This window comes from Cervus elaphus, chromosome 33 (assembly GCF_910594005.1).
Source record: "Cervus elaphus chromosome 33, mCerEla1.1, whole genome shotgun sequence".
In the NCBI taxonomy this organism is placed as follows: Eukaryota; Metazoa; Chordata; class Mammalia; order Artiodactyla; family Cervidae; genus Cervus; species Cervus elaphus.
Genome location: NC_057847.1, coordinates 35,496,698 through 35,513,758, shown reverse-complemented (window position 1 = coordinate 35,513,758; position 17,061 = coordinate 35,496,698). Strand labels below are relative to the sequence as shown.

The following is a 17,061-nucleotide window of genomic DNA, read 5'->3' as shown; positions in this document are numbered from 1 at the left end:
CCTCTAGTCATTATAGCTGAGGAAAAAAACATGATTCTGATCTGAAGCCTACATACTTTTATAAATCTTTATTCTCTATGGCTTTATGAGTTCTGACTTTCTTTTTTAAGCAAACAAAAAGATATAGGATGATGTGACTGAACTGATTTATTTGCATCTGCATTGCTCCGATTCACTTGATTAGAATTATGAGGGGCAAGAATGGAGACATGCGGTACAGGTAGAGAGGAAACCACCATTCTCTTCACATAGTGCAGTACACACACACACACACGCACACACACACACACGCACGCACACACACACACACACGCATGCACACATATAAATGCCTGGGCCACATTCAACCCCACAGCCCACCCAACTGACTTCCCATAATAAATGCTGGCTCCCTATGCTCCTGCTTTGTCCAAAGGAACGCTCTACTTCATGTTGCTATTTACTGGCAACAGTATAATTCACTCATTTGGTCTTGTTTTATAAAATAGAGTTAACTGCTCTATGTGAAGTTTCTGCACAGCAGATGGTTACCAATCATTATTTTCCATTTGTTTAGTTTCTAGTAAGAACAAGAGAAACTGTGTAGTAATGCAAAGAAAACTAGCAGCCTGCATGATAACTCAACCAGTGCCAGAAGACACATCAAAAAAAAAAAAATTACTTTTATCACACAGTAGATCAAGGCTGAATATAATTCTGAGGGATGGGGAGACATTCCCCCCACCTCCATCTGTAAAGGAAAATGCCATTTAATAATTTATTTCTTAGTAGAAAATCCTCTAAGAATTAGCCTATTTTTTTTAAGTGATCAAAGTTTCTAGAAGCAACTTATTATAACCATTAATGTTTGTCATCACCCACGCTGAAATCACTTTCTGTACCTCTAAGTGGCCCAGTTGTCCAACAGAAAATGGGAAGTAGGAGCCATTTGTGGACAAGTGCACATGCACAGAAAATTAAGCTGTAAATATCTGGGCCGAGTTATTACTGGAATCTGAAAACATCTGGGGCTACAGAACAAGCCAAGCCCCATTTCCACAATGTCCAGGTAATTGCTTAAATGATTTATACCTTACTGTTTCTATTAAAAATGTCTTTAAAGAGAAACATTTGTAGGCTCAGTTCTGCAATAAAAACTGGTATCTGATTTCACTTGTACAAAATCTTGTGAAAGATGCTACATTTCTTCAAGGACATGTGCATGATGAAACTAAACCCTGGACAAAGAGGGGAGTGCTAAAAGAAGGTGTGGTCATTCATTCAAGGAAAACAATCATATCAGGCAAGCTAATTTTAACTGGCTTATTTGTGATTAGTCTTTATTCTAATGCAAAGAATCTATTTTAAAAATTCTTCTCATGCATGTCTAACAAATATATCCAAGTCAATTTAGGGTGAACTATATACTTTAATATCCAATTTCAATTTCAGTTTTAACTAATTCCTCATAAATCTTGTTTACTGAGTATCATGCCAGAATCGATCACCTAAGGGACAAGTAAGTACCACCTCTCAGATAGACCTGGGCCACTTAGTTAAGAATTTTAAATTGGCTCACTTAGATGGTATCTGTATGGTGCTACTAACTGGCCCATTCAGAATGAAAGAGCTATCAATGCTGCCAACTCTTTCATAGGTTTCTCTTCTGAATGCTCATACATATACAGGCACAGAGCTGTATTCACCTGAAATAATTTTATTTCTGATTTTAAGCCAAGAGGACAATCACAGCTTCACATTCTTCAAGAATTGCCATGTGTAGATCTAACAAAAAATTCAATGATTAACAGCTGACAGTTATGCTTATGAGGGCAAGAAAAAAAAAAAAAAAGAATAGCAACAAAAGAAACTATTGACCGTGACTTTTAACCGTGGCTCATATTTAGTGACCATCAACATACATTACTACCCTCTCTGGGGAATCACCCCTCTTTTTTCTATGAGAAGACTAAAAGAAACATGGCTGACATTTTAGATGGGAAGAATCTGCATGGCTATTTCTTATTTAGTTTAAAATCCCCCAACTTCCTGATTTTAACCAGGCAGAATTTTAAGCCTATGTCTTTTAAATCCTCCCTTGATTTAGTCTGGTTGTTGGCAAGCCACCATCATAAAGGTTGCATAATTCATAGTCGTTACTCTCAACCGTATGGATTTCGATTTATAGTTAAGCAATTTTAACTTGCTTGAAGATTACTGGTTTCCAGAAAAGCTAATTTAACTAAAGGAACTAAAAAGATTATTGCAGTCAAACTGCAAAAACACTCTCGCTACTTTTAACCTACTGTTTCACAATCTTTATTATTCTACTTCTGATGCACTATACTTCTTTACTATTGAAGCTCTTTGTTGAAGGTGCAGCTGTTTTCATGCAATTGACTAAACAACATTTGTTCCCTGTGGTTCACTTAACAGTGTATCTTTGTAATAATGCAGGTTCAACAGTCAGCACTGGAGATATTTTCTCTTACATGGAGTGTACAAGATCAACCTAGATTTCAATATTAAGTGGTAAGATAGCATCTAGAACTTTTCAGATTTGAAGAGTCCAAATTAGAAGAAAACTAGTGAGCTTTCACTAAAGGTTATAGGTTTCCTTAGTAAAATTGTGTTTTTAGAAGAATGACAATAGTGCCTTTGTTTTTTCTGAGTTCTTTCATGAAGCAATGTGAACAAGTACTTTTCTCTGGTACATCTATCTTTAGGTTCAAATACACAAATATAAAAGACTTTGTAAAATACTGTGGACTAACACATTACAATTTCAACATTTGCTCAAATTGGATTTCCCTTAGAAAATTTTGTAATGCTATATGTTGTAACATTAGTGACAGGTTTAAGAAATAAACTGACCCTTCCACAAATACACAAACTAAGCGGGTAATACATTTGAACCACTAGAAGACAGGGTCACTGGGGTAACCCCAGCTAAATTGTTTACTGCCCAGTATTTAGTACAAAATAAATGACTAGTGTCAGACACTAAATATGAAACAAAAGTATGTCAATTAAAGTGTTAATCAAAGGTATTTACAAACTACAGCATCAATGAAAGTTATCATATCAATTGTAAATCAGCTAGCTTGCATCTCATATCTTAGCACCCTAAATACCATCATGTTCCCAAGAAAATCTGTTTTGAGTACTGCCAGGCACATATCTGCACAATGCCTATTTATCCGAGAAAGGACAAAATAGAAAGAAAGGCCTTAGGAGGTGCTGATTTCCCACGTTCAACCAAAGGCTGAATAACCAAGTGCCAATCAACCCTATGTTGGCAAACAGTTGATTTGGAAGTCCCCGTGCCTAATATTTTATGATTCTATACCCTCAAATTTTTCTGACTACAAACACAAAAGGAAAAATATTTAAATACGTAAAGCACAGTGATTTGAAGTCATGTGCTACTGCCTATAATTGAAATAGGTTGCAGATTTTTATTACATATCATTATAATGTTCTGTTTTTATAAAATAGTTTTAATGCTCTTGTATCCAGAGATATGAAAATAGAACAAATGACTATAAGCTCTTTTTTTGGGTATATAATTATAAAACTATTTTTCAGAATTATAAGATTATAAAGTCTTTCTTTAGTGATTAAAGAATACAGAAATTTCAGTTTTAATGAAATACATAATTTTAATAGATCTGTATTTAAGTACTTTAAAAAGCATCTTCCAATTTTTTCAGGTAAGATTAATAAAGATGAACCAAGTGACAGTCTTTATCGATTCATTTCACCAAACATTTATTGAACACCTATTACAGGTCCTGCACTGTACACACATGTTGAGGAGATTAAAAATAAAAAATGAATCAGATGTGTTCTGCTCTCAAGGAGTTTACAATTTCGTAATCAAGAAATACAAATGAACAGCAATCTACAGAAGAAGAAAGATGGCAAGTGACTGAAAGGAGATTTTTTTCTAAGTGCTTAGAGCATATCAAGCAGATGTCAAATGGATCCTGATTAGGGTGGCTCAAGAAGTTTTCATAGGTGATGCAACATTTAAGCTAAATGTCAAAGTCCTGGTAGGTTTTCAACTGGTGGAGAAGAACATTCCAGGGAGTAAAAAGAAGATGAACAAAGATTAGTTAGGGATAAATAGAGAAAAGATGGAGTTGCTTCCAGTTTGATAAACATTCAACTTTCATACTGATCTATAATTTTGACATATTTTTTGAGAGATTTGAAGCCCCTCACTCCATTGCTGCTTAAGCTAATCTTCTTGTTAATCTATTATATCTTACAGGAAAAAAAGCACTGGCTAACTAACACTCATCAACTTAGAATTGCTGACACATTTGCTTGTAACCAATTAGTAAGCATATTTAATGAATGGTTACCATCCCTTCTAAAGGGCTTAACAAAGTGATAAATGGTCCTTGAACTTCCTTCATTATTTCCAAGGCAATATCTAGAGTTTCTTAAACAGAAACAAAAAATCTTTTCATTCTGCTGCTGGTGGGCCACCAATCAAGATTCAAGTGACTCAAACTTACTAGTCGATGACCAAGCATCGTGGATTAAATGGAACTGGAAAAAAATCTTGAGTCATTGGATCAACTCTCCTTTTATATAATCAACAACTGAGACTCAGAGAGGTTGAAGGACTTACCCAAGGTACAATAGGCTGTAGGTATCTGCTGATATCATCATTTTCACTTTTCAGAGGTACTCTTACAATGTTCTTAAGATTCTTCATAGACTGTTGTTGAACTTTAGTCAGAGAGTGAACTACCTCTAGTATGAACCATTAGTACATTCATTCTAAGTAGATCTATTTTTATGACTTCAAACTGGGAAAAATGAAATTTTTAAAATTAAAACTTAAAACAAGACATTTAAGAGCTCATGCAATATATAAATATTTGGTTCAGAGAAGTGATTCTCAATCCTAACTTTACACTAGAATCACTGGAGTAGAAAAAGAAAAAGACATTGGTCATCCCCCTGAATTCCCATTTAACTGGTCTGAGATGGGGCTTTGGCAAGTTTTGTTTGTTTTGTTTTTGGTCATTAACATACAGCTAGTATTTACAGGGTAGATATAAAACTTATCCTTAAACTTTGCTCACATCAAATTAAATCATAGTTATCTACTTTAATGATTTGAACTCCTATAATGAAAATAAATGCATTATTTCCCAAAAGAAGACAAAAAAAGATATATCCCAATCCTGAGTAGATTTTCTTCTATAACTTCATTTGAGGTATAACCTAATTGAGTATATGAAGGAGAAAAAGGAACCTAAGAGTAATATGAACCATCTTTAAAGGCATGTGTACTTTTTACACTTTTTTCAAATTCAAAGAAAGAAAAAGGGGGACAGTTCTTTTAATTTGGGTGATTATAAATCATGTATATCCAAGATTTGATACAGAACCTGCCATTTTAAAAAAGGAGAATATAATTTGTTTAGATTATAATGCTGTGTGCTAATTAATGTGCTAACTCCTAATAAATAATGCTTTCTCATAATTATATCAGATTTGATTTTTTTTTAATTGCCAACATCACTTTTAACAACAGCCACATGAAAACAGTCCTTATCCTTAGCTTCCTTAACAACTTCCCTAATTTCTTTTGCCTTTGGCTATTTCCTCATTTCTACAAGTCGTCTTTCACTCTGTCCACATCAAAAAATGCTGCCACACTTTACTCCTAGTACACAGCCCAATACCTTCTTAATTAATTCAAGCTACCTCCTTATGATCTAAATATCATATTCCAGTGGCTCAAGTGAAATTTGATTTTCCAGATGATCAGGTAATAAACAGCCCTACAGAGAAATACTTAAAAAAAGAGAGACAGAAAAGGCCTCAGCCTTTCAAAACACAGGTATGGGTAAGAATGAATTCCAGGAGCAGGAGGACGGATGAGATAGTAAGGTTTCTGTTGAGTTTGCAAATAGCAAAACAGAAAATCCACTCCCCCACTGGCCCCAAGCATAAGGACATCTGCAAAACTGGCTATTAGAATTTATAGAAAAATATTTTTAAAATATGAATTTAGGTACATATGTGCGTTACAACTGTATATCATCAATACCTCCTAGATTGTAGTTAGTAGTAATGGCATTTTGATATTGTAGATTTCAAGGAAATGGAATTATATTAGGGTAAAACGGGATTTTTGCTCATCATTATAAACAAATCTATACCACAGGTTGTGCTATTCTCATTGGGTATTTTTAAAAATAAACAATACAAAATAGTTTCCTGTAAGGTCTTTTTACTTTGATGCTAAAACAGCATAAAATAAGACACAAATCAGAAACAAACAAGCAAGCTATAATGCATTGTATTTACTCATTACCAAGAGAACATAGCATAACAAAGAACTTCCAATAGTAGATTCTTTTCCTAATAATTTTATTTCTTAAATATTATTGATAGACATCTCACCCATAGTAGGAAAAAACAAAACAAAAGCATACAACAAAGTAAGCACAAACAAAAATCCATAAATCCCAAAAGGGATTTGCATAGAGGTGGATTTGTTTTTCTTTCTAGAGAGACACTACTCAGCCTAAATATCTATTTCTGAAAAACATTTAGTCCTACTATCTTACAATCCATACGTAAATTAGTTGATTAGCATCCTCAGAGTTACATAAAACATATTTTTCTAATTAGGGAATACATCATATACTTAGTACATTTAAAATCTTCCCATAGAAAGAACAAGCACTGTTCATATAGGCATACAAAATTCCTTCTTCTAGTTTGTCAGACAAGGACTCAGGCCATTTGGGATCCCAGTGCCTACCTGTGGGTCGTATTAACGTTCCCCTCAAAAATGCTGCCTAATTGTCTGAATAATTCAAGTGAAAATCTCTCTGTAAAGAACTTTATACCAACACTATAGGAGCAGGATGCCACAGCAAGGGGGTGTGGGGGATTAGATCCACATCTTTTATAAGTTGGGCCTAAAATTGACTCCAGATTTGTGACTCATGAACGGAAAGTCAGTTTTAATACAGATGTGCTCTAAAAAGTAAAAATGGCTATTATTCTTAACAAGTTACATATTGAGTATTATTCTTTAAAAATGACTCATAAAATATCTTTTTAAGTACTTAAAGTCATGATTATGTTCTACTCTTTTACCTCTGCTTGAATGTAATTTTTCATTTTCCAGGAAAGGATACACTTTCCAACTAACCCCGTTAACCTAATTACTCATAAAGAAATACCAAAAGCATTTCTCTGACATCAGTACCTTCACAAAGAAATGGATCTGCACACATTCACAAGAGCATCTTCCATTTAGATAATCAAAACTGTAATTTTTACTGAAAAGATTCTTTTAGATTCATGTAATTTCTGGTAGTAAAATTTATCACAAGCACTCAAAGTGTGCAAATAGGAAGGCTGTCCTATCCATATACTTATTTCTTCATATATTTAAATTCAAAAGTATTACCTGCTAAGCTTTAAAGACTAATAGGACTCTGTTTATTTAATGGCATTTGTCTGATCTTAAATGGGTATTGTAATGAAAATGCCTTCAATATTAAAGAAACCTTTTATCCTACTCAGAATAATTATCTCGTAAAATTAAAATCAGTGAATCATAGCTAATTAAGATTTATAATTTAGCATCATTCAGGTATATGATCTAAGAGAAAGAGTTTATAATCTTAACTCCAATTTGAAATGGAAAGGAAGAAGTGACTAGAAAGGAAATAAACAGCTATTTTTGGCATAAGAATGCACTAATATTGCCACATATTTACCCAGATTCCTAGTTTAACCTATTTTAAAGCTAAACATTTAACATGAATACACAATATACTAAAGGATAGGACTAAGGTGGGAAAAGAAGGTTCCCAAATTAAATTACACTACAGATTTTGTAGATAGGTTATTCAACACAGAATATATGCATTCTGATTCACTACTTATTTAAAAAATTCAGGTTTACAATGCCTCTAATGCAAGATTCCTAAACTGTGGGGTGACTTTATAATTAAATGGGACACTGTTGTAATAGCTATTTCCAAGCCTCTTTCCATTAAAGTACATGTCAACTGAGAGAGTATGCCTTGTTATTACACAGGGCAAAGATTTTTCCTTCTAGAAGGTCTCACATATAGTATTTCTCTCCACCAAGTCTAACAAGGCATTCAAAATAAGTTCAGTTTTTTTCTTTCTTCAGAAATACCTTTAAAGCCCTCCTCCCCACCCCACAACCAGTCTTGGATTACATAAAAGAATAGTTACTTTTCTGAGCTCTTTGATATTTTTCTTCCTGGCAGAGGCATCTGATGTGGGAAATATCTTTTGAAAATAAATGGTGCAACTTCAAGTGCACTCAGATCCATTACTTGCTGGACATTCCACCGTATCTGAAAAAGCCGGTTGACTTCAAAATTTAGTTTTAGGGATCTCGATATGAGGCTTGATCTCATTGAGAAGTATCTTGGGAAGCAACAATATAAACGTTTAATCTACTCATCAACTTAAGACTGTTCAAACCAATGGGGAAAGGAGTCAAAGATGGTGACTACATTTTTCAGGGGGAAGGGGACTGCTCCTGTTTAAGTTCAAAAATGAAGTTCACAATTTCAATATAACATCCTGCAAAGTTAATATCACTACATGAAAGAGTTACTTTTCATCTTTAACACAATTTTAACATATGTCACCACATGTTTATACAGCTACAATACCACTTCCTAATGTCAAAACATCAGTATTGCTGCTACTATAACAAGGTAATTATTTTTATGTTTGCCCCTTTTCCCTTACTTAATAAGCTGTGCTTTTATTTCTCAATGGTCAGAATTTTCTATATTTTTAGATAATTTAGAATTCTACATTAAAAATATTTATTTCACTTGTGCTTGAAACTTGGGTGGGGTCGCGGTGGTACAAAGCAACAGAGAAACTCACATGCTCTTATTTCAAATCTTACTGAAATCCTCCCACCCTAAACATTCCGTGCCTGGGGAATACATATTTTAGTGTGTACCTGTCTGCAGACAATTACAAAACAGGACTGCTTTTAAGAATATCTGCACAAAAATTCCAGTGATATATGGGAACACATCAGGCAAAAGGCAACATAAGATAAGGGCAAATATTTCAGTCACCATTCCATGTATAGAAAGAGCAGAAGATACCTAGTGGTCCATTTTCCCATCAAGGCTCTTAACAACCACTAGCATTTAGGCAGGGGCACGTGCAATCACTGTGGACTGGTCAGTCGCCATGCAGGAAACCCAGTGACTTCCACAAAGTTTGTGGGTAATGAAGGCAGGGCCTGCTTCATTGACCTGTGACCTGGCTAGGCCCACAGGTTCCCCACACAGAAGGGCTCTGCACTTGGTTTAATGTTCTGCTGTTGCTGTCTTGAATTCTTAATAATTTTTGAACAAGGTGCCCCCCATTTCAATTTTGTACCAAGCCAAGAAATTATGTAGCCAGCCTGAGGTGAAGGTGACAATGTGTGTTGACGGTAAGGATAATAAATCAGAAGAATTGCAAAAAGTTTACAGCAACACCTAGAAACCCCCGACTTTACATTATACTGCTTTAAAATTATTATTTTGAATGTTACTGTTTCCATGAATAACATTTCCTAAAACCAAAGCATGAAAGGAGAGGTCACTCATTCTCAGATGAGTTTACTGTCCTAAGTATATGGCATTTAATCGATTGTCAGTTGCTTAAAAAGCATTAAATTGACATGAGGTAAATATTAGATGGGGGGGCACAAATATTAGATTTTTGGTGGATAAAGTAAAATTCAGTTTCTGCTCTCCTGCCAGCAATATATTCACAAGTTGCATATATAAACTGCTAGCAGAAATGTAAGTTCATAAGTGAGGAACTGAGTAAAAGATATTCTCAACAATAAGATACTGGGGAAAAGAAAACATTTTATAAGTATTTTACATGATGTATTCTACGATAAGAAAATACATTCTGTAAGTTATGCATCACTAGTAACTCACATGAAAATGAGAACAAAATCCTAACAGGAAGCAAACTTTCCAATCTTACCTAAAAAAAAAATACTTTCTAAGAAAGATTTCCATACATAAAAGTTACAAATACTTAAGCCAGGTTGCAGGATAAAAAAAGTTTATCCTTGGATCTTCATATAATAAATCATGCATTTCTACTTTCAAGATGTATCCGTTTCAAAAATGATTGGAAGCAGTAATGCTGTAAATGCTTTGTGAAAGTCACAGTAGCTCAAGTACAAGCAACCTCATCCATTTATACATATATTCCACACAAATACATCTGCATTAAAATTCTCCTTTGAATTCACTGCTTCTAATGTACTCTGAAACCACAGCCCACCATATGCAATGTGAAGCATAGTGTCAATATTCGAATAACAAGACAACAAGTAGATTTGCGGCATAAAGTACATAAATATTATTAACAGAAAGAGCCATATGATATCTCACGCTAGGATGGTTTCTGGTCACCTATCTTTTCTGCCGCCTCAGTCTCTTAACTAAGTCTGTCGTCAACAGGTACAGCGCTGGTGCATGTGCGGAGCTGAGGCAGAGCTCCTGAGGAGGCATCTGTGTTGCTGCCCTGAGGAAACTGCACACCCACCTGCTTTTGATTTGCTTCAGACTTATCAGTACAATTTATTTTTACCGTATTCTTACCTACCTTTTATTTCCACTATCTGCATTTCTTGTAGTACGTACAACTGCCACTTAAATGATAACATCAAAAATATCAAGAGGTTCAGTAATCAGCAATCATGTCAAAGCATCTAGGCTTGAAATTTCTACCATAATTTAAATGAGAAACTTGACAAAAATTCAAGTTTAGGGGAAAAGAATGAAGAAAATTATAAAACCCGACCATGAAAAGCACTTAGAGGCATTTATTGACAGTCTTTCAAAAAGTCTTTCATTTTCAGTAAGTTTTTAAAAAATTAGCTATAATCTGGTGTGTGTGAGAGAGAGAAAGAGTTAATTTAAAGGTGGAATAATTTTTGGACTTGAAGTCTTCCAAGTAGCATCCCAAAATAATTTCTAAGTTTAACTGATTTTAATAAAACAATAACTTTTATATGTCTCCAAAGAAGCAATTATATTAAGTTTTTTCACTGAAAGAAAACAATTACACTGTTTTCTGTGCCATTTGGTTATTCTAGTTTATCAGTGGCCAAAGATAAAAAAGCAAATATGCTGATCAATCACATCTTATCAATCAGGACTACAGGTCAGTATTTCACACAAATGTCTGCAGAACAATTTCTCCCCATCAAAAATTTACAAATCAATTTAAATTCCTGGTAATTAAAATGATTAGTTCTACAAAAATAAATATACTTTACAAAAGAAGTATGTGAAATTTGTATTCAAGAATATCAAAGGCAAAACAGCATACATTTTTAGCAAACTGAGGTTCTCGGAACAAATTAGAAAGTACAAAACATAAAAGCCTGCAATTGTTTCAAATACACCTAGCAATTCTGCTGATTTTGGACCATTAAAACTGATTACTTAATTAGGCAATCATTCAAGACATCCAAACACTCACAGACAAAAACAGCATAGCCGTCTTTCACCTTGAGATGAAAATGCTGAAAAATGTTGCAGACACTTAAACTTTCAGAATCTGTCTCCATGCATAAACTAAGCAAATCCTAAAATGTGATATTGCAAGACTCAGACAAAAAATAATATACTTGTAATTATATTACTCATCTATTTTTCAGGTGGCTAATATTTTAAACTATCTTAGAAACATCAAGTTATAATACAGACTGTCTTCAGATTCCTGGAAGTACTGTCCCCTTTCTCCCCCCGGTCATGCTCTTGTACTAACTAAAAGTAATTAACACAAATTTTGCTCTCTCGTATGCCTATCAGAAGTACCTGCCTCCAAAGTTCCTGCCTAACATGAATAAAAACAACAAAAAAGATGTTCTATGTATGGGGAAAAAAAGCACTGGGAAACTCAGTCGCAGCAGTCTTTAACAGAACTGTGGAAAAAAACCTCTATGTTTTCACTCAGAAGGTAGCAGAGACATTTTTAAGAATTTCACTGATTCAGTGCAGTCAGGAAAAATAAAAATATTCTGTTTCCAAAAGATGGTTCCTGAAATAATTCTCAAGAGCCCCGATAAACTGTCTTTTTAGGAGAAGAAAAAAGCAAGTCAACTCACACGTACAGCTTCCAAACAGAAGTCTTACCCTCTTCCAGGAAAACAACAATGAGATTTTTATTACCCTGCTATGATTCTTTCATTTCAGACATGATTAATTAGCAAGTATTACACTTCCCCAAACTCCCACCACAGTCTAGTTGTTGATAGACCCATATGAAATAGCAAATAGACACCAGCACTAAAAGACAAGTATCCAAAAGTCTATTCCAAAGAAGGAACACTTCCATCATTACCTCCAAATATGAAACAGGCTGCTTTTAACAGCTTTCACTAAAAAAAAAAATTTTTTTGAAAGTTGGTCATTTTTTCAATAATACCATTTAAAATTTGAATAATGCATGCAACATATTCAGTATTCAAAGATACATGGCATATTTAATCTGTTACCTACCTATATTTTTAATTTAAGCTGAAATTATGAAAGACTTGTGAGTCCTTGAAATTTATATTGCCAATGATCCACATGCACAGTTAATAAACAATAAAGATGATATGAGCAAGCATGTTTTGGGAAATGATTTTAATAGAAAAAAATTGTTTCTTTCTCCACTAAAAGCTAGTATGTCACACATGAAATGAAGATAGGAAATAGAAATAAGGACTAATAGAGAAGATGAAGGGAAGAGAGCCACTCTAAAACCTGAAAGCATGAAAACTCTAATTCTCTATATATTGTTCCACAACACTTTCAAAATAATTTTCCCTTTAAAACAATCACTTTCAAAATGTCCATATGAACCAAGAAGCCAGCCAAAACTGACTGTACTATAAATATGTACAATGGTCAATTTAAAAAGGCTGGGGTTTCCTTTTCAACCTTTTCAACTGTTACATCCAAAAAACTTCACACATAGTATAATACTAATAAATAGATCTTGTTGGTTCCAGGAAACATTTTTTTTTTTAATCTATCCTGGTCAAAATATCCTTGCTTTTCTTCTGTTGTATTAAATTTAGGATCAAAAACATCAAAGCAGCTTCCACCTCGGACCTAACTTTTAGAGGATCAATGTGACAAGGCAGTCCCTGATAGATGTTTCTCTTGATAAACGACTTGTTCAAAAGAGACATTGTAGCTTTCATTTCCTGACCACAACACACTTTTAATTTGCAACAGCAGAGCTGCCAGAGTGTGAGGACTTGCCCACTTTCCAGCCTTTTAGGTTTGTAGCTCTGGCTCCTTTAGGCCACACATTTGAGACAAACAAAATCTAAAAATAATCAAAGTAATAGAATTACAAAATAGGAACCACTGATGCCACTCTATACATATGTACAAGTGTCTATAGATTACATATAAACTTTTCCTCCGCAGAATTCTAGTATATGATAACAAGCTTCCTGAATGAACATCACTTACACAACGGGCATTTAAACACACAGGGAAATAAATGATGTGACTATTATTTAATAGTAAGCAGAGACGGGGGCAATTTATACATTTAAATCTGCTGTTAAATGTCATGAATTATATGACTGCCTACCCCAATGTGTTTTTTACATATTACTGTAATAATTATTATTACTACTACCCAGAAATCACATTTAAGTATCAATACGGTGAACAGTCAAACCATCCAATTTCTGCTCTCAGCACATTGTCCGAGCTCCGATTTAAAATTTATAAATGTAATATCCTCCTCATCACAGGCAGCAGCCCAATCTGCTCTGAATATATATTACAGCTTTAACATCACAGAGGGAAATCGCCCATCTGGCAATCCCATTCGCTCCAACAGCTCCGGGGGAAAAAAGCTGTGCTCTTTCCTCCTTAAAACATTTCTCAGGGCAAATTATGTGCATCTAAAATAAACAGTCTTCTTATTGATCGCTTCAAAGTCAACAAGTTCCAAATGCAAAATTCAATCAAACCCTTCCTATCATGTAAGCGCGGTGTGTGTTTAGCTCAACAGTCACCAGAGTCCAACCAGAAGTGCCTGTCGCGCATCGGCTCTTGTAGTTCCTTTCCTTGAATTCACATTTGTGTTATGAGAGAGCAGTAACCACGGCCACATTACAGACCCCTGGCAGCTTTGCCCCACTGCTTTTTCTTTATTTCATACTCTCCCTTTCCTTCTTTCTCTCTTTTCAGGGTGAATGCATGGTGGTGGGGGTATATGTAACAAAAACAAAAAACAAAAAAATATTTTAAAGTGGACATACCCTTTGGTTGTGCAAAATACTTTTTAACATCTTTTTGTTGTTTCCTTCTAGTCTTAATTGAATATCACAAAGTATACACACGGTCATAAGAGCTACTGAAAAGACCCTCTCACTCCATTTATCTGACTTTTTTTTTTTTTTGGTAAAGAAAGAGAGATTTCAAACAAAGTCAATTTCAGTGCCTGCTTATTTAATTCTGTCACAGGTTAAAAGTAAAAAGCGCTGACAGGCAGACAAGTGAATGGCAAGGAAAAAAATAAAAAATAAAATCCTACCACTATTCTTTAAATGGCAGTAAGGACTTTAAGCAATCAAAATACATTTTTTTATTTTCATGTAAAAGATATCCCTTCACTTACTCACTCTCCCCCAAAACACAACCACACTCAGAAGAACTGATTACTCTACAAAGTGCAATCATCGAGAAAGCAGAGTCAAACTGCATTAATAGATTGAGAAAAAAATTTTCATCCACTTCTGTGTGTGTACATATATATATATATATATTCATTAGCAAGGAGTCTTTCCCCATACTCCCGCCCTCTCCCCTCTCCACCCAGCCCCCTCCCCAAAAAAACCCCATACTGAGTTTAACTAATTTACATACCATTTGACTTCAGCGGTTACATAGTGCATTACTAGTAACATGCAACTTTGGTATTACGCTAAAACTGATAAAGGTGGACTCCAGTCATTTATTAATCAAAAACTGAAACATACAAACAAGTGATAGCAAAAGCAAACAGGCATTTTAACATTAAAATATACATATATATATATATATATATATATAAAGGAATTATATATCATCAACAGCTGCTCCCCAAGCAGAGTCTCCAATGGTTTTATCATACTATTTAATTTGTCTTTCCTATTTAGATGCAAAGGAAGTAAATTCCAAAACTGACATACCATAAACACTGGTGCTACTGATCATTTCTTGCTGGCAGCACAAAAAGCTGAATTGGATTTCTCACAAGCAGGAATTCCAAAGGTTGCTTTTCATTAAAGTCACTTTTCCTCTCAGCTATCAAATGTCACTGCCTTGAAACGTGGGCCCTTTCGTCAGGTATTCATTTAACCTACATGCATATAATTAAGGGGGAAAGCAACATCAACAAAAAGGGGATCTCAGATCACAGGAGAAGAAAGAAAGGAAAAAAAAGCACATGACCAGGAATGCAAGTCCATGTCAATTTCACTCACTCCCATTGAAACTAACAAGAGCTCCGGGGAGGACGGTAATAGGATCAGTGGATTGTATATACCATTAAATTATACATCTTTCTCTCCCGTTCCTTGCCAACAATACGCCCACCACGCTGTACCCCATCCAAGATGATGTGCTTACATTTTTCTGCAACCGATCTTCTGACATTTTCACGTTCCTCCAGTCACGAGATTGTAATTTAACCTTAACTTTTTGTGTGTGCAAGATTCTTATTTACACTTCTTATTTACTTAGAAGTTAGTTCCCGAAGAAAGTCTAGCCCCACCCTATGGCTCCGCTTTCTTATTTTTTATTTTTGAAGTAAAAAAGAGAGTAATAAGTAAGCCCTATATAGCGGAAAACGAAATTCTTGCAATCGCGAACTCTTAATCCCACACTATTGTTACAATGATTAAGCAGCAAAAATATGCATTCTAATGTTTCAGAGCTACTTTGTACAGAGAAATTAGACAGCAGGTTGGCGTACAGAATAGAAACGAGTGCAAATTAAATGTAATGTTTAAAGCACAACTCGAAGATCTCTTTTCATTACGGTCTTGAATGTATTTATATTCTTTAAAAATTAAGCAAACAACCACAAAAACAAATTTAAACAGATGGTAGAAAACTACGAAGCTCCTCTTACCTGAACTCGCGGAGCGAAAACCCGATAGCTTAGCGTAGCATCGATCCGATGTGTTTGCTGATGAATGGAAGCTAGGGTTAAGTGAAGGTGCCTATGATTTGAAATCATTCCAAGTTTTTGAAGGGAAGACGGACTGCAGCCTCTGCCATGTTGGAATTTCAAACCCAAAACAGCTGCTTGGAAGGAGCCAGCATGCCAGAGGCTGGGCGCAGGCGCAGAGCGCCGCCGAGCCAAATTCAAATCACTTTCACACTAAGAGCCAAAGATCAGTTTTCAAAGGAGAGAGGGAGAAAAGAGACGGAGGCTGCCGTGAGGGAGAGGAGACGGGAGGCAGTGGCGAGAGGCGGGCAGTGGAGAGAGACGGGCAGCGGGAGGACCGAGAGGGAGAGGCGCTCGGAGCCCGCGGAGCTGGAGGGGGAGAAAGGGAGGCGGGAGGCGAGCGGAGAGCGAGCTAGAGACGCGCCAGAGATTCATGGGCAGGGAGGGCTCAATGGCCGCGCCGCGCTGGCCGGCCGGCCGCTCGGGTCATGTTACACGGCCGGGGCCGCGGCGGCCGCCCAGCCTCGCCGACGCGCTCGCGCCGCCCGGAGGGGGCCCGGAGGTCATGATTACGCGCGCGGGGACCCGGAGCTCTGCCTGCCCGCACTCTCGGGCGGCCCAGCCTGGGGAGAGGGGAGCGGTACCTCCGGAGGGAAGGGGGGGTGCCTTTCTTTCCCACGCGTGACCAGCCGGCCCTCGCTCCCAGCCCTCCTTCCCCGGCTCTGGGGCCCGCCGCCCCTCCCCGCACGCACTCCCGCCCGCCCCAGGCCCTCTCGACAGCTGCCTCGCCGCTTCCCCCGTCCCCACCCCCATGACTCCGCGCTCAGGACGGGACCCGGACCC

At 36.2% G+C, this 17,061-nt stretch overlaps 1 protein-coding gene and 1 long non-coding RNA gene across 3 annotated transcripts in view; both read right to left on the bottom strand.

The window, feature by feature from the left end:
• LOC122688309 overlaps positions 1-14,829 on the bottom strand; it is a 28,688-nt gene extending 13,859 nt beyond the window's left edge. Inside the window, exon 1 of the long non-coding RNA XR_006339412.1 lies at positions 273-14,829. This is a non-coding gene — a long non-coding RNA (uncharacterized LOC122688309). The remainder of the gene's footprint in view (positions 1-272) is intronic.
• FIGN (fidgetin, microtubule severing factor) overlaps positions 1-16,313 on the bottom strand; it is a 130,734-nt gene extending 114,421 nt beyond the window's left edge. For both annotated transcript variants that reach the window (XM_043894216.1, XM_043894219.1), the window contains exons 1-2: positions 16,180-16,313; positions 15,236-15,405 (exon numbers count right to left, since the gene is read on the bottom strand). Coding sequence is in view for 1 of the 2 variants with exons in the window: in XM_043894219.1 (XP_043750154.1) it covers positions 15,236-15,260 (25 nt within the window). In the remaining variant the exon portion in view is untranslated. The remainder of the gene's footprint in view (positions 1-15,235; positions 15,406-16,179) is intronic.
• Between the last annotated feature and the right edge of the window lie 748 nt (positions 16,314-17,061).